This window comes from Sarcophilus harrisii, chromosome 4 (assembly GCF_902635505.1).
Source record: "Sarcophilus harrisii chromosome 4, mSarHar1.11, whole genome shotgun sequence".
In the NCBI taxonomy this organism is placed as follows: Eukaryota; Metazoa; Chordata; class Mammalia; order Dasyuromorphia; family Dasyuridae; genus Sarcophilus; species Sarcophilus harrisii.
In genome coordinates this window covers 423595877-423621104 of record NC_045429.1, presented here as the reverse complement: position 1 = coordinate 423621104, position 25228 = coordinate 423595877, and the positions used below count along the sequence as shown (strand labels likewise).

General features: G+C 41.4%; 1 protein-coding gene across 1 annotated transcript in view; it reads right to left on the bottom strand.

The window, feature by feature from the left end:
- Positions 1-249: 249 nt before the first annotated feature.
- The window catches only part of CHD1L (chromodomain helicase DNA binding protein 1 like), a 55397-nt gene continuing 30418 nt past the window's right edge, over positions 250-25228 (bottom strand). The window contains exons 11-23 of the mRNA XM_003769877.4: positions 24254-24327; positions 21619-21729; positions 18571-18685; positions 17855-18008; positions 15609-15774; positions 11176-11321; positions 9842-10005; positions 8853-9058; positions 8064-8162; positions 6191-6261; positions 4165-4279; positions 3078-3186; positions 250-1584 (exon numbers count right to left, since the gene is read on the bottom strand). Coding sequence (XP_003769925.1) covers positions 1506-1584; positions 3078-3186; positions 4165-4279; positions 6191-6261; positions 8064-8162; positions 8853-9058; positions 9842-10005; positions 11176-11321; positions 15609-15774; positions 17855-18008; positions 18571-18685; positions 21619-21729; positions 24254-24327 — 1609 coding nt within the window. The 3' untranslated portion in view covers positions 250-1505. The remainder of the gene's footprint in view (positions 1585-3077; positions 3187-4164; positions 4280-6190; positions 6262-8063; positions 8163-8852; positions 9059-9841; positions 10006-11175; positions 11322-15608; positions 15775-17854; positions 18009-18570; positions 18686-21618; positions 21730-24253; positions 24328-25228) is intronic.

Below are 25228 nucleotides of genomic sequence, written 5' to 3'. Positions count from 1 at the left end.
GTCATTTAACTCTTTTTTTATGGGACCTATTGCCACCAAGTGTAGGGTTAATCAGTATATTTCCGGTTCCTTTGTTGGCCAGGCCCACAACTGTGCCAAGCCAGCACAGAAAAAAGGATGCCTTAGGTCAGATCTTTTATTCATTCACATTCACCACCACACCCTTCTCCCATTCCACCACCCATTCCACTTCTCTCAAACTCCTCCCCTCCCCCCCCCCCCCCCCCCCCCCCAGGAAATGCTTCAATATTTAGGTTGAAATACACATATATTTCTTTCTACTATTATCCCACTGGTTACTATGACCATGCAAAATTCTCTGGGCCTTTGGCAAGTCTCAAGGTCGGACTGAGAAACACAGGAAAGTGTAGGGGCAGAGCTGGCCAACCTCCTTTTATTTTGCCTCTTTGCCTATGTGGCTATACCCCTAGCTGTTTTTCACACACTCTCAAGATTTGGAAAGAACCTCCAGAGACCAGAGTCCAATCCCCATCTAAACAGGAATCCCTCTACAACATCCTTTGGAAGTAGTCAAAGAGAATTTAAAGACCTTCAGTGAGGGAGAATTCCACAGCCTCCTGAGGCAGTCGATTCACTTTGGGAAAGTTTGTGTTACAAGTCTCATCTGTTTCTGTGGCTTCCAACTACTACCCCTGGTTTTGCCCTCTAGGGCCAAGCAAATCAAGTTTGAAGCTTCTTCTCCAAGAGCAGACATTCCCCACTTCGTTCAAATGATCCATTATAGATGGTCTCCAATGGTCTCACCACCCTAACAATTCTTGTTAAGGTCTTTCCTAAAGAGCGAGTCCCAGAACAGAACATAAGACTCCATATAAAAGGAGCATCACCTTCCTTGGTCTGTCTGCTTCTTTTAGTGGAAGTTAGGACTCTTGTGGAGATCTCATCATTTACAAAATACAATGAATATGGACCATATGGGGTATTCAGAAACCTGATCACTCAGGGGACATTTGATGACTGCTGCCTAGGTAGAAATAAGTGCAAAGGTAAAAGCGGGCAACCTGTGCTGAAGGGACCTAAGTGCAATGCTCCAGACAAGGAGCGAAAGGAAGCCATGAAAATGGCATTCTAAATATCTCTCCCTCTCTTATAACTTATTTCTCTCTCTTTGTGTCTCTGAGGAAATTATAGCAATGGATGAGAAAACAGCCAGAAAAGAGGGGAAAATAAGGGCAACTTTAAAGTAGCAAAACTATTACTGAATGCAAATGTTTATGGAAATGAAGTACTGAATATGGGTCCCTAGCAAATTGGCAACATGGTTTTCCCTAATAGCTTGTGTACTTCTACGTTACAAAAACAAAGTCAGAATAAAAACAATTTAGAATTTGTAAAAATAAAATATTTCAGCTGTCCAACTATTTTTGACTTCTGGAAATATTCTTCAGCAGCTCTGGATAGGTTGTAGCTTGTCTTACTGTTTGTTTGTTTTTTTTGTTTTGTTTTTTGTTTTTTTCAGAAAGATGTTGGGGCTCAGGCAACGGTCATGGTACCATAGAACCTGTGGATGATGTAGATGGTTGCGAATAAGAAGAAAAGGCTTTATTCCTAGGAAAATAATATCTGATAAAGGTTGTTAAGGGAAAAAATGCTACAAAATATAACATAACAAAACCAACCAATGTTTGAGGAATGAGATTCTCTCTCCAAAATGATGATTCTTCATTCTCCTTTAATTTATAATGTTGGTAATTATAAATTAAAAAAGAATGAAGAATCTATTTTCAGTATTTATTACTACTATTATGTTTTAAATTGCATTCTGATACCTCATTGTACCATTCTGGTACATTCTGGTAACCATGGGTGCTTATACTTTTTGCTAAGACACGGCAAGTTCTGGCAAGTGTTACTTGGCCTGAAAGGAGTGGAAGAGAGCTCCCATGACAGACCATATGTTTGTTACCTGAGGACGAACCAAAGTTCAGAAAAGCTCATCACAAAGTTGGCTGCAGAATGACAATTTTTTTGGCAGTGGTTAACTCCTGAAGATTATTTTGTAAGTTGTGGAGGAGTTACAATTTCTTATGGAGAACATACTCAGGCCTCTGAAATACACTTTAGGCACTGAAAAAAATTTTGTGTAGTGAGGTGAATGCCATGTGAATCTCTCTGCTAAGTTTTCTAGTAGTTTAACTATCCTGAAGAAAAGTATATGTAAAATGAATCTTTGTAGTTGTTGAATCGAATCTCACTTCTATCTATACAATAATAGTTGGAAAGAATTCTGCTCCTTCTTAATACTTAGATTGGAGAAACAACTAAAATGCGTGATCCTGGGCAAGCCACTTAACCCTGCTTGTTTTAGTTTCTTCATCTGTCTAATGAGCTGGAAAAGGAAATGGCCAACCACTCCAGTATCTTTCAGACACAAATGATTGAACCACAACTTGGGAGGCATGAATATCAGCTATCTTAATTCCTTTCGCTTTTACAAATAGTTAAGTCTGATTTTCTTCCCCAATATAAAACTCACTCGGTCATCTTTTTATAAACATAATGTTCAACATGTGTCCAAAGCTGGAGTCCAAGATGGATCAAATGATGAAGTCTGATTTAAAGCCCCATCTACTGAATCCCATGTCTGCCTCTACCCCTAATCCAACCCCAACCCCACAGCCAAGCCTGCCTTTGGTTTGGTTGTTTATGCCTAAGAGGTACTTGAGTATATTTACAACACTTATATATTTCCAAGTCAGGAGCTTTCTGGTTTCTCTCTCTAAAGAATAAGAAGATAATTCTGATATAACCACAGCATCTTCAAAGGCTGCAATTCCTTGACAATGCTGCAATTTCTGAGTGACCAGCTCAGCTGGTCACAGAAAGACTCAGCAGGGATGAAGACTACAGAGGGACCACAAATTGGCTCATTCTGTAGAATATATGAAATTCAATTTTACTTTGCAAGGTATTGTTAGATACTGATGCAATATTTGAGAAATACAAATACTATATCATCTCCCTCAACAGAAATAATCTGCATTATGGTTGTCAAGTAGATGACACTTTTTTGTCCCTGAAGAACAAGTATTTCTAAAGACAAAGTAAAAGGATACATAGTAGTGGAGATGCCTTTTGCTGCTAAATGTTTCCTTATGAGGCGCTCTGTACAGTACCAGTCAAACCCTCTGGTAGCATGTCCGATGCGTGGAAGATGGACACTCGCTATAAAAGAACAAATAAATCTGAATAAATTAATTCACCCAAAGTTGACTAAGGGACATGCAGTCTAAGTCAGAGGTGATATAAAAACCACATTATAAGAGAACTACTTTCTGGTTCCAAAATCCACCTTCTGTGGACAGATATTTACATGATACCAGCATGTTTCATTCATGCTTGTGAGGAACTGACCCTGCTGCTAGGTAATTCTAACATTCTGGAAGGGAATTTAACATGGGAAACTGTGCTGCATTCCCAAATCCAAGGTGGACTCTGAACCTCAAAATAAGTCTTTATGTACTGGAAACCCAATGTGCTACTAGAAATAAAGCTGGGGATGTTAACTAAGATACACAGTGATTTCCTTATGAATCAATCAACTCAACCAACTGTGAGAGATACATCCACAGAAGCCAGATTTAATTAGTTCAAGAGTTTGCTTCAAAGATTTGCCTGTCAGGTTTAATATCTACATTACTATCATTCTATCACATTCTTTTCTTTGTGGTCAAAATAAAACTGAGATGAGCCTTGTCCCACTACCCCATGTAGTGCTTCAGTTCATGAAATGAAGGCAGAGTGACTTAAAATTTCAAGATTTTTTGAAAATTGCTTTAAGAGGCAAAGGTCTTCAATAAGGGGGGAGGGGGGAAATTAAAATCAGGAGCCTGGGATTCAACTTATGGCTTTCCCACTTACTCAATATATGACCCTGGACCCACACAGTCTGTGTCTCAGTCTTCTCCTCTATAATATGGGGATAAAAGTCTTTTGAAGGGTTGCTCTGAGGCTTGAATGCGATAATAAACATGAAAGCATCTGGGCATTGTGCCAGGAATGTTTGTTTCTGCTCATTCCCTGGCCCCAGGATTCAACTCCAGATGAAGGAGAGGGGCTTATTATACATACATACACTAAGCCTGCTTTACTTAGAGAACAGAAATACCAACATTCTTCAAACACCAAGATAAACACACTTACCCTTCTTTTTCCTTGCAACCAAAGCGATCTTTTTCAAACCCTTCTCTAGGGCCGCCATCTTGATACCCGACAAGCCACTGGAGAGATCCCGCTGCTGAGCCACAATCAAAGCCAACTAGACAGAAAAGCCCACAGACAGCATTAAGGGAGTGTGGAAAGGACTCCCGACTCCAGGGGATTGGCTGCTCATCTTCTTGGTCTGGTCTTCTGGATGCTCCAAATGCTCCGTTCAGCACCCCTCCCCTATTTGCAATTGCATCAGCTCTGCCCTCTCCTTACTCATCCTGCTTTAAGCTCAATCCTCAATCTCCCCTCCCCCCGCCCCCGCCCCTTCCAAGATAACTATAAAAGGCGGGCATCGTTTTGAATGCTCTGGGTCACAGGAGGGAGACTGCTCCTCAGTGGAGACCCCAAGAGTATGCCTGCCCACGATCCTTGCAGGGGGAGACAGCCACAGGCCAGGACGGGGACAACCCCAGGGAAGCAGCCTCTCGCCCCTGGCCTGGGTACTGTTCATGTCCCAAGAGCAGAGTCTCTGGTTTGAGGGCAGCCACACAGGCCTCAAATCGAGAAAGGCAACCTCTCCTTGAGCCGACAGATTTCCCGGATGAGAGCACCTGTCCCTGCTGATCACCTTCTTCTCCCCTAACTGAGCATGACATGGCTCCCTCCTGGCACTCCTCCTACCTGTCTAAGGAGCCTCCGGGGCCAGATCCTCCCGCCCCAAGACTCAGACCATTTCCACTCTCTACTACCTCATCTGGTGATCTCATCAGCTCCAGGGCCTTCAAACATCACACCTATGCAGGTAATTCCACGTCTACGTATAGCAGGCTTCCCCATTTTCTGCAAACTCAACATCTCCAGAAAAGAACTTATTCTTTCTCCTCCAAATCCTTCTTCTTCTGAACTTCCCTAATACTGCTAGGATACCTCCACCTTCCCAGCCCCCCCAGCCTGCAAGCTCAGTGTCCCCAGCAGCTCTTGGCTCACTCCAAAGCCAATTCACTGTTAGGTCTTGTCGCTCCCCTTCTGAGCACCTCCCTATGAATCCCCTTTTCTCCCCTCATGGAGCCATTATCCTAATGCAGGCCCCATTACCTCCAGCCCAGGCCCCCTTCTCACAATGATCTCCAAAGGACTGCCTCTTACTTACAAGATAAAACATTTGTGACCTGGCCCATTCCTACCTTTCCAGTCTTCTCCCACTTCTCCCACCTCGTTCCCCTCAATGCCCTCTCTGATCCAACAGGAACCCACCACTGCCTGTCTGTGTGCCTCTGCGGGCGGGGACACCCTTTCTCCTTACCTCTGCCTCCTCGTTTCCATGGCTTCCTTTAAGCCTTGGCTCAAACCCCACATTCTGCAGGCACGTCTGCCCTTCCCTTCCCCTCCCCCCCACCACTAAATGTGCCCAACCTGCCAGATTTCCTTGTTTCTCTTCTCTATCTTGCATATACCTAGTTATTAACATGTTGCCTCCCCTATTTGAAGGTGGGCTCCTTGAGGGCAGGAACCATATTTTTGCCTTTCTTGGTATCCCCATGCTTAGCACAGTACATAGTAAGCACTTAAGAAATGCTTGTTGACTAAATGATTTCTCTGAGTAAATAAAAGCTAGTTTAAATTTTCTTTAAGTGAGACTGTGCCAAAGGTCTTAGAGTAAAAAAAAAAAAACCAAAAAACAGATGATTAAAACTACACAGAAAGAATTAGAAATGACAGATGAAAGGGAAATGCTTATTTAAAGCTCAAAAGGGAGAATCTTGGTGTGTAATAAGATAAGTTACAACTAAGTTTTCTCCACACTTGTTTCTAAGAGTGTGAATTGCCCACACCTCCCCTGAGACAAAGAGGAGTATCAAATTGGCATTCATGACTCTGGCTGGAAAATAACATGTCTTGATAGCACTTTTAATTTTAATCCAACCCAAGCTCCAACAGTACATTTTATGAGAGTCCTCCAAATCTCCAAACTCTCGATTGGTTTCCAAAATGAGAAAATAAGAGATGACAGGATACTTACCGAGTCCTGTCCTATCTTTCGACACTCCTTGTCATCGATGGAGAATAAAAGGACTCCTCCCAGATGCAGATCTGTAATCAAAGCAGAGTAAGAAACAGACCACAGAGCATTATCATTGAATTACCCACTAGAATAGGAACAGTTGTGGACTCAACATCCCTGAACATCTGATTCTTCCTTCAATCTTTCCATTCTTGGGTTCTGTCAAATCTTCTTTCAAAATGTCTCCTATGTTCCACAGCTTCCTAATCCCCCCATCTCCACTAATCACCTCGCTCCTAAGACTGCTGCCATGCTCTCTCAGCTGGCCTCCTCTTCTCTAGTCTCTCCACCAATAATTCATTCTGTATCCATGTTTTAAAGTAGGGGCCAAAACTCACCCCCAAGCTCCCAGTATAGCCTGAACCAGATTAAAATCTAATTGGAAAGTATCTAACAAAATAAATAAAAATAAAATATTGCATAGATAATGCTCATTATGATTTTCTGAGTCAACACATGATGCATTTTTGAGTCAGCCACCATTCTTTTAAAGCAATCCTTTGCTCTGAATACAACAGTGGCTACTCATTTACCACAGGGAAGAATTTACAGTCCTCAGATTAACACTGAAGGCCCTCCACAGTCTGAGCCAAACTTATTTCTCCCCAATTATCCCCCTGCTCCACAATGGGCTTCCTTTTGAACTAGCCAGTTTGTTCTGCTTGTGCTCCCATTTCTTCTCTTGGCTTATGTCTTTCTGCTGCCTAGAACATCTCCCACCTTCACTATCACCCAGGAAAGGTGTAGTCTTTCCTAACCACTCCAGCATAAAGTGAGTGATGTCTCCTCCCCTGGAACAATGGAAGCCGTTCTCCGGGGACTCAATGGAACCTTCCCTTTTAAGTAATTTTGAGTAATTTAGCTTTTACATTTGCATGTCTTTGGCTTCTGAGCTGGCTGAGCTCCCTGGGAAATCAAGCCTTTCTGTAGTTCTCATAGTACTCTGCACAAAGGCTCTCCCACGGTTCTGTCCTAGTGTGACACCTTTCCTCTCTCAAAGGTCTCCACACTTCCGATCTCCCCTGTTCCCCCATGTCACTCATGATATCTCCATACACCCACCAGATCTCTGTCTCCAGAATCCAACTCTTCAGACCTACAGTTACAACCACCAGCTGGACGCTTCTACCTGGATTTCTTGCCAGTGCCCCAAACTCAGCCTGTCCAAAAACTCAAAATCCACTTCTCCTTCTAACCAACCTATTTCTGTCACTGACAGCATCATTCATTCACTCTCATATGCCCCAAACTGTGCCATTGTCTTGACTTGTTCTTCCGCTCTCTCTCGCCCCTCCCATAGTCATTTAATGACCAAGGCCCCCACAAACATCTGTCTGACACTACTACAACAGAACCCTAACTGATTCCAGTCTCCTTTGCACATCAATCCTCCCTTCTAATCACTGCCAGGTTAATTATTCTTATGCACACATGAATCTTCTGACCAAAATATATCAGGAGGTCCCTCCAGCCTGCCAATTAAAGCCCAAACTCCCTAACCTAGAATACAAGATCCTGCCCAATCTAATTTTCTACCTCAGATTACTATAGTAATAAGAGTTCTTTCTACTTTTCAAAGTATTTTTAAAACCACACTGATTCAAGATGTCATGAAGGCCTTGGAAAGTAGACAGACCAGATGTGATGATTCCCATTTTACAGATGAGATAGTGATGAGGAGGTCCAAAGTCACCCAGAGAGTAAAGAGTGGATCTAGGACCAGAATTTGGGAGAATTCTTGATTCCTTAATACCACTAACACATCAAGCTGCCTCCTGGGAGTCCTCTTCTGCTTGACTCTGTACCTGATTCTTTTCTCTTTGTTTCTTACCCTTCATCTTTCCTGCCAGTTCATACATTCTTCTTGGTTTAGATGATCGGACTTTTAAGGCTGTAAATAAACCACCTCTGCCCCAGCGTCCAGAATCATCTGATGGGGGAAAAAGAATGGTCACTAATGGAAAATGAAGTCAAATCTACTGCAAATATAACTTCACATAGTGGGGCACACAGTAAGAAGGTCCTTCCCTTCCAAAGAGAGGCAATGATCTCCTATGAATGTTGGGTTGGTTTCCAAATGCTTCCAGAAACCAGTACTTCAAAATCCCCTTGTGAAAGAAGTGACTTTGGAAAGATTATAACAGTATCTTGCAAAGGCTTCTATTTTCCTGTGACCTCTATGATCAAGAAAGGGTGTGGTTACTCATAAATCAATAAGGAAAGCAGGAGACTTCCCAATTGGCTGAAAGTGAACTAGGATTATAGAACAAATCAATGATTTCTGTCCAGAAGGTCAATTTGGGTCAATTTCAAATTGGCAAATGGTATTTAGATATAAGCTTCTGGTACTCCCATCTCAAATTTAATTAATTGTTATCTAAATGGGAACCTCTTTTCCCAGTTATGGGGCTGGGAGTTAGTAGTAACAGAAGGCGGGAAAGACCCTGTAGTATTTCAACCTGACAAGCTAATAGCTGTGGTAGAGACTTGGCGTTCCTCTTGGATCAGGGTTCTACCCATAACCACTTGATCTTTTCCCCTAGTGTTTTGCATGATTAAAGAAGGGGTGGGATCCTCCCTCCACCCCTAAAACACACACAAACACTCTGCTTTTTCATACCAACACAGTGAACAATGATGGCGTCCTCTGTTCCTGCCCGGGGGTGAGTGACATCCCCAACAACATAATTGATCGAAATCTGATCTTGATCTTCATAACTGAATTCAACGTCGCTCTCATCATTTCCTTCCTCAACTTCATCTGTTTCACTTTCCTCAGAGGGCAGGCAGAGTGATTGGTAATCGTTTGACTCCCACCATGCCATCCTAAAACAAATTCATGAAAGAAAAGAGCAAATTAAATCCCTGACATGTTTTTCCCTTTGGGCCTGTTTCACACTTCTTTCACTAATAATAAATGCCAAACACAAATGCAGTCTGACAATTCTAGAAACCTGTACAGATAAAGGATATTCCTTATTGTCTGCCTGCAAGTAAGTAAAAGAAGAAATAATACTGATATGTCTAATAGCCAAATGATTCATCTTTAGATGGTGTCTACCATCTCTATTTCTCTTTGGTCCTTAAAAGCGTACCTGAAGAAAAGGCTGTTTGTATAAATTTGTTCACTTCTTTTTGTCAGGAAATTACCAACACAATCTTTAAATCTGTCTATTTCAGCAGGATGCGCTGAGCATCCCCCAAGTACTCAGGTCATTTTGCTGAAGCAGACTGGATTTTGAGAGTTATTTTTGGCTCAACCTTTAAGAAATCACTTATCCTACCATCAATGGGGCCCCAAAGCATCATAGAAGTTTTCTGTACCTTTAAAATTGGAACAAATAATACATTTACTCTTGGGTGAATACAACGGAATCCAATCCCCTGGCAAATTCCTCTACCTTCTAAGGCCCTGAGCTAAATAGGGTGTTCCTGCCTTTGTGTTTTTTAATGCAGCAATTCAATCTCTCTTCCCCAAGTAGGTTAGCAGCTAAAATTATCTATATGCTTTGTCCTCGACAAATCATTCTCAGCATCATGGCACTCCCTTCCTCTAAGATCAGAGCTCAGCAGGCTTCAATCTGAATCTGTCGCGGGATGCCTACATACTTTTTCTTATCCTGGGCCTCTTCCTTTTTTTTTCTTTTCTCTTCCATCAACCTTGCTCTCTTGGCTGCTGCCTCTTGTCTTTTCTTCCGTCTCTCTTCTAGTTCTTCCTGGCTCAGGATGCGTTTCCTTTTGGTAGGCCCTTCCAAAAGGCCTGGAATGAGAACCTAAATATGAAGGTTAAAAGAGGCCAATGGTTATTTACCATGGGGGAACCCCACAGGAATCTCTATCTTTGAAATGTAGTGGCTTTAACTCAGAAGCAATAAGGCAAATACTTCTCAGGGCCCAGTAGGTCTGCACTAGTTTATGACAAGAAGTGAGGAATAGAAATCCTTGATGATATTAACTATAAATACACATGATCGAGGGGGTACCACAATTACAACCAAAAGGATGCTTAGTTGTTGCTGGGTGGTTGTAGTAGGGTTTTTTGGAGGGTGGAGAGGAAGAAATGGAAAGTATTTAGAGCACGGGATTCTCTCTCTCCAAAATGTTAAATTCAGCCAAAACAGCAGCAAAGACAGTATAGCAATATCTCATTGATCTCAAATCATTGAGTAATGAGGCATTTAATAGAAGGGGATTTTCTAGATGACCGAAGCTTACCCTTTAACACCTGCAACCTCTTAATTTTAACTATTTTTATTGGAAAATTTCTTTAATATGCCATTCCTTGACTTTTTAAAGTTACTGAATATAATTTAACCTTTTATTGATGAATCAATAATATCACTCTGCACATCAATTAGAATAAATGAATATTTTTCCTTAGAAACTACTGGAATTCAATGGAGTGTTTGCATCCATGCTATAGAACATCAGAACATGGTATGGTGCTTTTAGTTTTTGTGTCTATTTTTTAAAAATCTTCTATCTTGCCATCAGTTGCTATTTTTCAAAATTATTAGTTTTGAATTAATTGAATCATTATTCTCTTCTAATATGCTGTTTCTAACCTGTTGTCGGTTGAGAAATTTAACAGTCATGGTGGTTAGAATTTTATATAAAGTAAAAGTAGTCTCTGAGTAAGGGTTGAGGGATTAGCTTACAGAGTTCACAGACATGGGGGAAAGGGTTTTCATGATAATAACTTTGGTATTCAGAGGATTTTTTGCATATTTTTGATTTTTACTATGTTCAGGAGCATAAGGATCACTGAAATGCTGACCTCCCACTAAAATAAGGCACATCATTTGAATAAAGTCATTTAAATAAAGATAATCAATTTCTTTGTCAGATATGACAGAGCTAAAACCTGTCATCCACTTCATTTTTATTTTTCAGAATTTGGTTTTCCTTTTTCTAAACTATAACTTAAAAGACTTGGAACTCACACTTCCTTTATTTCGGAGTGCCCTTCCCTCTTGATTGATCTCATCCAAAAGGTTTTTCTGAAGATGCACAAGTTGCTCAAATGATTTCCTGTCTTCTTTACTAGGCTCTTTAGAATAATCTTTACCTTCATAAAAATACATATGACCTTGTAAAAAACAAACAACAAAAAAACCATAAATGGAGAAAAGCTAGAAACAAAAGAAAAACAACTTAATTTCCATAAGAGATAAGACAGAGGGAAACATGAGAATCCAGCTGCACCTATGTAGATAAGCAAAGAATCTGGTTTCCTAATGGAGCCTGCTTGTGTAATATGAGCAGGGCATTTCAACCTTGGACCATACTCTCACTTACCAAGCTTATGTTTTATGATAATTACCTCTTGATGGCACTTTTGAATGTAAACAGCATGGCTGACAGCCCAGAGGGCTGGATTAGGATTCACAAGGTCTGCATTTTACTCTCCGGTCCATTGGTTGGACTCATGGGGTGACTTTGGATGGATTATGGGGCTCCTTAGAGACTCTGAAGACCATCCATTCAACAAATAACAGCTCAAATCTCAGGATATTAAGATCCACAGGATAACACATGCTGTGTTGTAAAGTTCACTAGGAAGCCAAAATCTGCCCTTTCATAACTTTAATATAGACTAGAATACAACGGTCTAAATGGGGTGCTCTTCCTCCTATAAAATTAGAGAAGTGATATCCTAAGAAAAAAATGGGAGATTACCAAGACAGAATGTAGAGACCAAGAAATAATAATAATGATAATGTTAAAAGTGATTATGATAATGCTGGATATTTATACAGCACTTTACAAAATTTCAGATAATCATAACAAACATCTATTTAGAAATTTTGGGTAGCTCGGTGACAAAATGGGTAGAATGCTGGGCCTGGAATTGGGGAGACTCATCTTCCCATGTTCAAATTTGGTCTCAGAAACCTAATAGCTATGTAATCCTGGGAGAATCACTTAAATTTGTTTGCCTCAGTTTCCTCATGTGTTGAATGAGCTGGAGAAAAAATGGCGAGCCATTCCAATGTCTGCCAAGAAAACCCCCAAATGGGGTCACGAAGAGTACGATAGGACTGACCAGAAAATAAATAAATAAATAAAAACCTGAGCAATTTAAGGCTTCCAAAGCACTTTTCAAATATTATCTCATTTGATCTTCCCAACAATCCTAGAAGACAGGAGAAATTATTATCCCAATTTCACAAAGGAGGAAACTGAGGCAGAGATGGAGTGACTTGCCTAGAGTTATACTGCTAGCTAAGTATCTCAGGCCAAATTTAAATTCAAGTCTTCCTTATCTAGGGCCAGGACTCAATCCACCATATTACCTAGCTCTGTTTGATTCTCACAATAATCCTGTGAGAAGAATGTATATCCATTTTGAGAGGAAACAGGCCTTGGTAAGTTAGATGACTTGTTCAAGGTCACACATTATTAAGTTTGCGAAGAAGTGAGATCAGAAGTCAAATCTTTTGACTTCTAGTTCTAAGCACTTTATTTTTTCTTTTTAAAGTCTTTTTTTTCCTTTTTTTTAATAGCTTTTTATTTACAAGTTATATGCATGGGTAATTTTACAGCATTGACAAGTGCCAAACCTTTTGTTCCAATTTTTCCCCTCCTTCCCCCAGCCCCTCCCCTAGATGGCAGGAAGACCAGTAGATGTTAAATATATTAAAGTATAAATTAGATACACAATATACATGGCCAAAGCATTATTTTGCTGTACAAAAAGAAAGTCTTTTTTTAAAAAACACTGTACAATCTCCCAGTGATTGCCCCATGCAGGAGAGCCTTCTCTTGTAATCCCAAAGTACAGGTAAGCACAACAGTCCATCACAACCATGGCTGAGATTGTACACATCAGTCCACACCAATGGTCCATGTGTTAAGAGCAAAGGGCCTCATGCCCAAGGCGGAGAGAGAATGACTCCAAAGGAGACGATATTTAATAGTACAATTTACCAAGTGAATGCCACATTTAACCCACAGCCACATGAAAATCAGCTCTAAGTATGTTTTCTCTAAGGACTAAGAAAGCAAAACATTTTCATTCCCAAGAGAGGAACTGCTTCACACTTGTAACCAAGCCCAACTAGCTGTAATTCTAATTGGCATCCTCTAATTAAATCAGCCTAGGAACTATCAATAAAACTCCCCGTCAAAAAGTGAAAATATGAAGGGCAGACAAGCGCCAAACATGAACACATAGTTCACATGATGCAGACAGTTCCCAACATGCAAATTCATTTCTCGCAAAGCAAGACAAATAGAAAAATATAGCTTATTAAATTTAATTGCTTTTCTGTTTTATGCAATTACTTACAATGCAACTATTGTTTCCTTTTTTTGAGAATGCTCTTCCCTATGTTGCCCAGGCTGAAAGGCCACTCAATCAGACTAACTCCACCACTGATGGGCATGGAAGCTTTGATCATCTGTGTCTCCGACTTGAGAAAGCTTGGTCCCACATTCCCTGGCACTTTTCATAGTGTTACCTGACATAATGTGGACACCCAGTTAGCTTACCTCAACTGCAGCTCTGAATTTCCAAACTCAACAATCCATGAACCTCAACCAAACCAGTAGTGAGTCACAGGGAACATTGTCACATTGGGAACAATCATATTGTTTTTACACTTATAGGTGCAAATGTACAGCAGTTTGGCTACATAATGAATTAACCAAGAGACAGTGTTGTATAGGGAGAGAATTTTGAACCTGGGAATCAGAAAGCCTTGACCTAGTTGTCAAACCTTTGTCTCTGATACTGGTTAACCAGTGATTGGAAAGTTAGTTGCCAAGGAAGTTCAGGCTACTTTCCCACTAAATTAGAGTTGGTACAATTAAAAAAAAAAAAAAAAACCATACTAGGGAAGGTGTTTCTATTTTAGAAAAATCAAATTTCTGACCTGTTAATATATAGGTCAACTCTAAAAACTAACCACCATTTGCTTTTCAATTTTCAAAGAACCAGTTTGCAAATGACCTTGTAGAATACATAAACTATTTGTTGTAGTTTGTAAGATTATACAAATATTTGACTGATATAATGCTCAGTGATGCATACCTGAACAAATCAATAGAGGAACATGAGTCAATGAAAATAAAAAATGGTATTTGCTGTTGGGATCAAATCTCACAGAGAAGGAAAACCTAAAAGGTTATCTATTCCAATGCTTTGTCAAACACATGAATCCCGAATAAAATATTCCAACCAATGGCCATCCTACCTTGGCTTGAACAATTTCAGCTTATGGTGAACTCACTACCTCTGAAGAAGGCCATGATGTTATTTTCAGACAGCTCTAATCATTAGGAAATTCTTCTTTATGTTGAATCAAAACCCACCTCTCTGTAACTTAAGGGCAGCTAGATCAGGTCAGCAAGACCTGACTTCAGACCTGGCCTCAGATACTTATTAGCTGTATAAATTACTTAATCCTCATCTGTAAAATAAGCTGGAGAAGAAAATGGCAAACCACTCTAGTAACTTCCCCCAAAAAACCTCTAAATGGGTTCACAAATAGTCAGACATGACTGGGAAAAAAAGAACAACAAACAACAGTAACTCATATACATGTTATGTCCTTTGGAGCTCCACACCATCCTTCTGCCATACAACAGCTCTTCAAATATCTGAAGACAAACCTCATGGCTCCCTGTCTTACAAGGTAATCACTAGTAATGCAGTCCCTTCCACAATATAATTTTGAATAGCCTCATTTGGGAAAAGCCCCACTATACCAAGAACCCTCCTAAAATGTGCCTTCCATGACTGGACCTAGATGTGCCCTGATCAAAGCAGGATGCACTGAGACCATTAGCCATCATGTCCTCCAGACAAAATCCTTCTACAAACGCAGTCAATTTCTGGGAAAGGGTCTATTTCTGAAGTGTCATTAAGTGCCATTCATGGAATGGCAGAACTTGAAAGACTTCAGAAATTGTCTCTGAGGCCATCTGGTCCTGCTCTAGACCCAAGCAGGCCCCCCATAGAAACCCTCAACAAGCTGTTCAGACTCGGTGATAAATGCACCGCTCGCCAAGATGCCCTGTTCCACTTTGGGACAGAAAACAATTGCTAACAGCCAGAGTCATCCAACAGTGAGCCGGCTGCCCTTGGAAGCAGCAGCTTTCCTCTTACTCAGGGTCTTCCCAGGCCCACTTGTGGGGATGCTCTTAGGATACCATGTTGCTTTCCAACTCTACAAGAATAGGATTCAATGCAGAGGAGACAGAAAGCAGGATTAACAGGAACACCCAAATTCAAACATGCTCCAGACCTGCCCCCAGCCAATATTGGGAACCCCCACCCCATTCTCTGGAGTCAGTCACGCCCTCTTCCCACACGTGGCCTAAAGCCCAGGCCCAGGTGCGATGCCTTGTTCCTGTTACCCCCAGGACTTACCTTCACCCTCTACCTCTTGGCTTTCCTCTTCTGAAGGAAGAACGGCGTCAACGATCCACCTGCCGTCCTTGCTCTGGCCCAGGATGGTCTCCAGATCCAGCTCCTCCAAAGTGCTTCCCTCTGAGGAGAACAGCTTGTCCAAGCCAAACTTGAGGATCTCACTCAACTTTCATGGAGAAAGCAAAGGAAAAGACCAAGCGGTTGTCATCATGACTGGGGACACGGGAGGCAGGCCCCACCCCAGTGCCCAGAGCCTAGGCTTGGGCCGACCCTACAGCAGGACCCTCACTGGACAGAGATCTGTCTCCCTCTACAAAACTGCAGTAACACCTGGCCCTTCCAAATGTGGCTGGGGAGGAGTATACAGTTCTGGAAGCAAAGACCCAGAAGGACCTTAGAGAGACACCACCCCTCCCCCCCCGAGTCTAAGAAATCTGTCCAATACGCATGTGGCCCATAACACTGCCAGTGTGGCCCTAACCAGCTTAAAACAGAACTGGGGGATAGCTGACCAAGTAAATAAAAATACAACGAACACAGACATTATTATCAGGACCATGAGGCAGATAGAGTGTGGATCCTGGAGTCAGGAACACTCATCTTTCTGAGTTCAAATCCACCTAAGACTCTCACTAGCTCTGTGACCCTGGCCAAGTCATTTCACCCTGTATGCCTCAGTTTCCTCACCTGTAATCACTCCTGAATCTCTGCCAAGAAAACCCCATATGGTTTCACAAAGAATCAGACATGACTGAAGTGACTGAACAACAATAAAAAATATTAATAAATAGTTTTCTGAATCAATCTGTGGCCCAGTGGGATCCTGATGGACATTTCAGTGGCCCTGTTTCTACCTGAGTTGACACCACTGATCTAGACCATTATTTCCAAACTTGAAACTATATCCAAGACTTCTCAAATAGCTAAATTTCTTATTCTGGACTATTTCACCCACTATGGCCTTAGTAAGGTGGTTTTTATGGGCTTAGAACACAAGGATCAAGGACCTAAGAAAAGAGAGGTGAAAATGGGGGAGCAAATCAGTCATGGGGTTGTACTCCTTTCTACAGAGTGGTTTTAAGAAATCGCTAGGTCTGAGCAGTCTAATAACTTTAATTTTAAAAAGAGAAAACTGAGCCCCAGAATAACGAAGTCACTTATAAAGAGGTAATGAAGAAAACTGGTGTAGGAATAATGTGTGGTATAGTAGACATAAAACTGTCCAATCTCCTCTAATGGTGAAAACTCCTTGGCAGTAAAGACCATACTTTACACATCTCTATATTCTATACAGTGCTCAGACATTATATAAATGTAACTTGTGTCCAACATAAATCTTTGCTGAATTGCTCTTTTACACTGCCCAAAGTCCAACAATATGCCAGTGCAGTTTAAGAGCACTCATTCTAGCCCCTAGACCAACAGCTGGAAACCTATTACTTGGAGGGGAAACCTGATCAACCTTGGTGGGCTGTCCTGGCAATCGGCACAACCTGGTCCTAGAGTGGTGGGTCTATGTCCAAATCAGTGATATTGGGTCCAATTTGCCAGGTCTCTCTACCTTTGAATCACCAAAAGGACTCAGACGGGGCTTTGGTTTCCTTATCCATAAAAGGTGATGTTAATATTGATGCTCCTCCTGAGTAGTAGATAGAAGCTTGGTCTGACTTGAGAAGCCATTATTCTGCCAATTCTCTACCTGCTTGTCTAAATATTAAACCATGATCTTTGTCCTCTTCTCCATCTTTCTAAAAAAAGCATCCTAAACTCTACATCAGTTTCTCAGTCCCAGGAGTTTTTCATTAATTTTGGATTCCTTATTTCTTAAATGATATCTTGAACACTTCTCATTCTCCATCACAGTGTTCAAGTCATGTTATTTCCAATAAAAAAGGATGAAATAAAATGTTGGCTACAATGCCAAAACAGAGGTCTTTAACCTTTTTTGTGTCATGGAGATTCCTGACAGTCTGGTGAAATCTATGGACCTCTTCCCAAAACACATGGCATTCCAAAGGAAACCCAATGTACATTGAAATACAATTATAAAAATGTTTTTTTTTTTTTTTTTGATTTACAGACACCAGGTTAAAAATCTCTGTGCTGAAAAAAGGGTTTTCCTGTGTGCATAGTTTAAGGAGGGGGGCTTGATTTTATCCTGGCTTCTTCATCTGCACCCTCATCCGAAGGGGAATGGCTACACGTAAAATCCCCTTCTAATCTGCAGGTCTGCCAAATATCCCTACCTGAAGCTCAGAGGCTGCTGAGGACTTCTGTACTCCCAGAGTTAAGTGACCACCCTCTATGACGGCATTAGTGAGCCGCAGCTTGGACATCGCTTTCCTGTAGATGATTTCTTCCACCGTGTCTCGGCCAATAAGCCGAATAACCTTCACAGACCTGTGTAAAGCACACGTGAGAAGTGTTTCTTGTGAAAAGTCTGTATTTTAGCAAAAAGAAGCAGCACTTAAGTCAGATATTTCTTAAAAGTAATAGGTCTATTCAGAGCACAGTTAATGCTGGGGAATGTTTTATAAGGTTTGAATCCTTCTTGGTAAATGGCCTGAGATTTTCTGCACTTTTATGCTTTCCATCTTGAATTCATTTTACTCAAAAATTTCTTTCACACAGACCAAGGGGTACCACAGAAGTGTGCATCCATCACCAGGAAAACCTTTGTATATGGGAGTTCAGCAAACAGTAAAAGCGATTTTTAATGCCTACATGGTCACAGAACTTCCTTTATGACATGGAGTTTACCTGGGAATGGATATTTCTGGAGGTTCCTAAAGATATGAGTCTATCATTTCATTCCTCCCTTTCACCTTTTCCCACCTGGTCCTCCCCCTCCTCATGCTCCCCACTTCCCTAAACAGAACAACAGAAAAGCTCTTGGTCAGAGAACTGAAAACTAAGGAAAGGGGAAGGACTTTAGGAAGGCTGCCACCACTGAGATCCTCACTTCTTCTGGCCAATTCGGTGAGCCCTGGCAATCGCTTGCAAGTCATTTTGGGGATTAAAATCGCTGTCAACAAAAATAACTGTATCCGCAGCAGTCAAATTCATGCCTATTCCACCTGAAAAGGAACAAGAGTGGGATCAGTGACAGGAAGGTACGGGACAAGGCAGCAATGAGGCAGATTAATAAAGTGAAAACACAGACGGAGCAACGGGTCCATCGTTCACCCTGACAGCGCCATCCCCACTCCAGGGCTCAGGAGGGTACAAAGTGCTGACTTAGCTCCTTCTGTTTCCCTCATACAGAGATGAAGGGGAAAGAGGGAAGGAGCAGAATGATCCAATATATCCTAAGCTAGAAATCATAAAACCACCTGAAATATACATTAAAAAAAAAAAAACTCATTTAAGTTTTATTGAAAATAGTCCATGGTAAAGGAGACCAGTTCTTTCAGAAAACAATTTTGGAAATTTCATAATAAAGGCAGTGCTACCAGGATGTTGCTAAGAAAAGTATTCTTTTATTTGAATTTTGCATTAAACATAAGTAATAAATAGTTCCCAGCCAGATGGGAGGGAGGTGGTTACCCAAGAAGAAAGCAGAAAGTTATTTTTTTTCTGAATTAGAAAGAACCTAATCGGAGTAGTGTAAGCCCTTAATATACAGAATGGCCTCCGCTTGCTGCCCAAGCACCCTAGTTCAGGACTGGGGATCAAAGACAAAAGCAAGAAAGAGCCTACTCTCCCTCAAGGAGCTTACATTCTTCTGACATTATAAAAGTTCAGTGAGAAATCAATTCAGGGCATATTCAAAATAAATAGAGGGATTTGTTTTTTAACAGGGGGAGAGACAGAAATAAGGAAAGGACTCTTGAAGGCATGACTGGAGCTGAATCTTGAAGAGAGTTAAGGGTGAGGAGGGCAGGCACTCTAGCTATGGGAGACTGGCTGTGCAAAGATGCTGAGATGGAAAATGAAACATAGTGTACAAGAAACAACAAATGAGCCCCATTCCTGAAGAAGGGAACATATAAGTAGGGGTAAAGGATGAGAAGCCTGGAAATACAGACTGGGCCCAGGACTGTGGAGACCTCTAAATACTTCTCAAGTCAGCAGGGGGCCAATGAGGTTTCTGAGTACGGAGTGACAGAGTCAGATCTTCATTTAGCTTATGCTGGAAATTCTTTGGAAGATCAAGTAGAGAGAGGAGAAACCTGGAGGCGAGAGGACTAAGAAGGGCACTGCAACAGACTTGAGCTGCGATGGGAGTCAAATAATGGAGATTTGAGATATAGAGATGAAAAAATCAACAAGATTGACAGACAGGAATGGTGCGGAGGGACGGTGAAGGAAAGAAGAACTGACGTTCATATATAGGTTGTGAGCCTAATTGATCAGAAAGATGGAGGCATCTGGGATCAAGAATAGGGAAAGGGGATGGAGGGAAGAGGAAAAGGGGAGAGAAAGACAAGAACTTTTCTGGATATACCACAGATGAAGAGTCCACAAGTGACTACATGAAATCCAGATGGAGAGGTCTGGCTAGAAGGCAGATGGAGAAGCCTCCTAGATATCAGGAGAGAAATGGAGATTTGGGAGCCGTCAGCACAGAGGTGGTGACTAAAACCAAGGAGACTGAGAAGGCTAAACAATGAGACAAGAGAAAGTGTACAAAGAGAAGAGAGTCCAGGGCATGAGAAGGAGCTGTTGCATGACAGCATACTATCATGAAAACCCAAGGAAGACAGAACTTCCAACGGAAGGAAAAGGCTCACAAGACCAAAAGCTGCAACGAGGTCAGGGAACAGGAGGACTGAGAACAGGCTGTTGGACTTAGCAACAAAGAGCTGGAGAGAACTGTTCCAGATGGATGATGGGGATGTAGACCACATTACAAGAAGATGAAAGTGAGAAAGTGACAACAACGTGCTGATACATTTTTCTAGTAGTTTCTTCCAATAGTTAGTCTTAGAAAAAAAGACATAGGGCTGTACCTTGAGGGAACATGTAAGTCAAGTGAAGATTTGTTTAAAGGATGGGACGTACTGCCTTGTAATAAATGTGCCTGGTAACTAAGGCCTTTAAAAAGTTTTCTCAGGGCAATTAGGTGGTGCAATGGATAGAGCACCAGCCCTGAAGTCAGGAGGACCTTAATTCAAATCTGGCATTAGACACTTAACACTTCTTGGCTGTGTGACCACGGGCAAGTCACTTAACCCCAATTGCCTCAGCAAAAAAAAGTTTTCTCTATAAGAATAAAGTTTCTTCTCTTTTTAATATTACCATGGACTTCTTGGACCATCACTGCTATAATATAATTGAATTTCTTTTTTTTTTATTTTGAAATAAATTTCTTTACAACATTATCCCTCGCACTCACTTCTGTTCCGACTTTATCCCTCCCTCCCTCTACCTCCTCCCCCAGATGGCAAGCAGTCCTATACATGTTGAATATGTCACAGTATATCCTAGATGCAGTATATGTGTGCAGAACTGAACAGTTCTCTTGTATAACTGAATTTCTAAAACAAAAAGTTATGTCTTTCAAATACTGAAACTGCCATCCTAAAGTTAAAAGTTAAAAAGTGATGTCAAACAGTACAATTAGGGATTAGGAATGGCTTTGATTGACAGGATATACTTTAGTTCTGGGCCTGATCAATTCTGTCTTAACCCTCTCTGATTATACTCTCACCTGCACCTCTCTGCCATTAGAAAGACCTTATCTCTAATTTTCAATCATTATAAACATGATCAAAACTAATCAGACCATAACCTATTATATACCAGGTACTATTCTGGGTACTGGGGATACAAAGGAAAAATAGAAATAATTTCTGCCCTCAAAGAGCTTATTATGTGAAGACAGCATTGACCCAACATCAGTAGAATGTGCATTTTTTCCTAGTTATGGTGATAGATTAATACTCATAGTTCCCTTTACAACCAATCGGACATCCATGAGACAGCTGGGTGAGGCTGGGGTAAAGTCTATGATTAGGGAACAGAAGTTAAGTAGAAATAACTGGACAACAATTATTTCATGCTTTACCTGCCTTGGTGCTCAAGAGAAAAACAAAGATGGGCTGCTGTCCAAAGTTTTTAATTGCAAGGAATCTTTCTTCTCCTCTCACTGACCCATCCAAACGCTCATAGCTGTAGCCTTTACAGAAAGAAAGTAGAAAAACAAAGCAAAAACAACAATTAAAAAAAAAAAAAAAAAAAAAAAAAAAAAACCCTTTTCAAGAATTCATTGGAGAAATAGCCAAGAAAAAAAAAAAAAAAGGCAAATCAGTCTGAAGACTTTCTCCTTCCATTTATTTACATAGGTGTTATCTCAGCTTTAATCAAACCTAATATGAAAATAAAGATTTAAAAAAATGACACGATTCACTTTGGAAAAGGATATCTTAATTCACAAATGGAATGATCATAGTGAACTGTCCCAATTTAAAAAATAAATAATCTGTAAGATTTTGATTTATGTACAACTTGTAAGGCCACAACTAGTGCACATCAGTGATCTTTCTGTAGTGTATCAACTATTTTAGTATGATTTACATAGTGTGCCAGACTGAGGCCCAAATGCACCTACCCTATAGGGAACATTTACTTTGCTGAATGCTGAATGCAGGATTCTAATTCTACTGTAAACTCAGAAAACTAAGAAATGGCCAGTAATAATAAAGATGGTAATAGTTAACATAATATGTGACACTTTAAAGCTTACAAAGCACTTTACAAATATTATCTTGCTTGATCCTCACAACCATCCTGGGAGTAGATGCCCCATTTTACAGATGTGGAAATTGAGGCAGATCTGCGCAGGGACACAAAGCAAGATTTGAATTCAGGCCTCCTGACTATGTCTACCATTCCACATACTATATTACCTTCCCATTCCCTTCCCTATCACCTATATACCTTTGACTTCTTTCATCAACATTGTCCCTAATAATGAAGAGTCCTTCTTCCCTTTCCCTTCTTGGCATCGTCAAGCAGAGGGAATCTGACTACATGATTTTTATCCACAAAACAGAAAAGAACTAGAGGATATAAATGCTAACCAAGAAGGCTGAACATGTTCCTGCTCACAAATAGGTCTATTTTACAATTAAGATTCTGAGAATCTATCCTGAAGTATTTGCTCTGGGACTGTGCAAAAATTAAAATGCCCCTGTTCAATTCCTGAGAACCCAGATTCTTAAACTGTGGGCATAACTGAATGTGGGGATCATGAAATTATGATTTATTATCAGTAAATGTTTGATTTGTATAACCTTTTGTTATATACCTTATACCCGGAGCTATGTAAAAATTTCTCAGGTCAAAAGGAGTTACCAAAGAAAAGTAATGATTAAAGAAAGTAGTGGAAAGAATTCAGGGTGACAGAATGTTGGACGAGTGGGCAGACATCAGCACTGAGAGATAATGGCGGCTGGCTGTCTGGGGTACCCTGTGGCTCTGCTCCTTTTCCCCAGGAGCATCCTGGCTCTCTGGTCTTTCATGTCTCCCAGGTTATCAGCTGCTGCCACTGCCCCCCTCCCCTTCACCAGGGTCCCCTGAATCTCAGGACACCTATTGGGCAAAGTCACAGGGGTTTTCTCCACTTCCCAAGCATGGCATCCTGGTGTTTCGTGGAGACAGAGAATTTGCTGTGCTTCTCAGAAGAGCTGCCAGGAATTCTGAATACTGACTCATCCCATCTCAGGCAAGAGGAAGAAGTTTAAGAAGTTCTGTCTGAGAGGGTGACAGAGCCTTGGCGATGCCGCCAGAAATGCTGGTGTAACTTTGGTATTCATTATGATGTGATATGATAATAATTATATGACAATTTTCTGGATCCATCCACCTGTGGTAAAGGGGGAATGCTGAGTGCATTCAGGAGGCAAAGCTTAGGCCAGGGGATTGAAGGGAAGGTACCTGAAGGGCTCTGAGCCGGTACCTCAGAGTATCCAAGTATACAGGGATGATGGATGTTCTGGATTTGATGCTGAAGACCAGAACTGATCATAAGATGACCTGTAATTTATGAAATGGCTAACCCTCCTATTTGTTATTAGGATCCTTGGGAAGCAACACACTCATGCCCCAAAAGTACTGAATGCACTTCTCCCCCAAACATGGGATCTTTTCCTCCTGTTAACTTCCACTTGGGAAGTTTGTATTCAGAATTCCTGGCAGCTCTCCTGAGAAGCACAGCAAATTCTCTGTCGCCACGAGACACCAGGATGCCATGCTTGGGAAGTGGAGAAAACACCTGTGACTTTGCCTGGTAGATGTCCTGGCTTTCAGGGGACCCTGGTGAAGCGGGGTGGGGAAGAGGCAGTGGTAGCAGCTGATAATCTGGGAGACATGAAAGACCAGAGAGCCAGGATGCTCCTGGTGAAAAGGAGCAGAGCCACAGGGATGCCCCAAGCAACTGGCCACCATCATCTCTAAGGGCTGACTCCTTTCTCCCACTTTCCTCTCTAATCATTATCTTCCTTTGGTTTTAAGCTTCCTCTTTCATTCATTCAATAACCACCCACTAAATGTTTCCTGGAGACTTCATTATGGCTTCTTTCTCTTCCTTCCCCCATTCCTTCTCCTCCCTACTCCTTCCATCTTGGCCCCTGCCCTTCCGAGAGCCTGACTAAGCCGGAGGTCTGATGGAGGCCCAGCCAATGGAGGCCCAGAGGAATTACCTCGGTAATCCAAGTAGTCTTGAAGAATATCCAGCATGTGGGTCATCTGGGAGAAGAGCAGCACTCGGTGATCTCTGCAAGGAGAGGGAAGGGCAGTGCCCATCAGTTCCCAGGGCAGCATCAGACACACGATCTAGCAAAGCGAGCCCTAAAGAAGTCCTCCCTCACCTCCTGCACCATCCTGCCCCTTTGCCGCCCCTCCCACAGGACAGGAATTGCCCCATTCTTTCCTGAGACATCTCCCTTTGCTGGTCCTCTCTAACTGTTCTTTATCTGTCCTTCACCTGGATCTTTCTTTACACCAAGATCAGCTCATTTCATTCCTGACAATTTTCAGTGGCCCCTACTGCTGAACAAGTACAATTCGATCTCTCTGGGCTTCCACAAGCTGATTCCTCTCCATTTGTCTAGTTGTGTATCCTTCAGTCTGCAACGTGCCCTGCACTTTCCCACCTCCAGCCCTTTGTGAATACTATTCCTCCTGCCAGGAGTGCCTTTCTTTCGCTTCACCGACAGAATTCCTACTCATTCTTTCAAATGCAACTCAAATGCCACCTCCTATATGAAGCTTTCTTTTCTAGATCCATTAAGTTCTGCTTCTACACCTCTATAAAGCACTGATTTAATATTTTCTATTATAATTATCTTGGTTTGAGTCTATTCACCTACTTAGCTAAATGTCTCATTTCTTCTGGCATCTAGCATGACACTTTTCAAACAAAAGTGTTTAACTGAGTGACTAAAAATATGGGACAGAAATGAAGTAACATTCCAGCTAAGTGTTGATGGGGTCAAAGAATTCTAAAGGAGGAGGAGAGGAAATCATTTAATTCAATTTTTACCTTTTTTATTTCCAACAAGTGGTAACCCAACATTTGACTGTAGATCTCCAGTGAGCTACCTGAAGGTAGCTGGAGGCAGAGTGCATAGAGCACTAAGACTGAAGTTAGGGAGAACTGAGTTCAAATTCAGCCT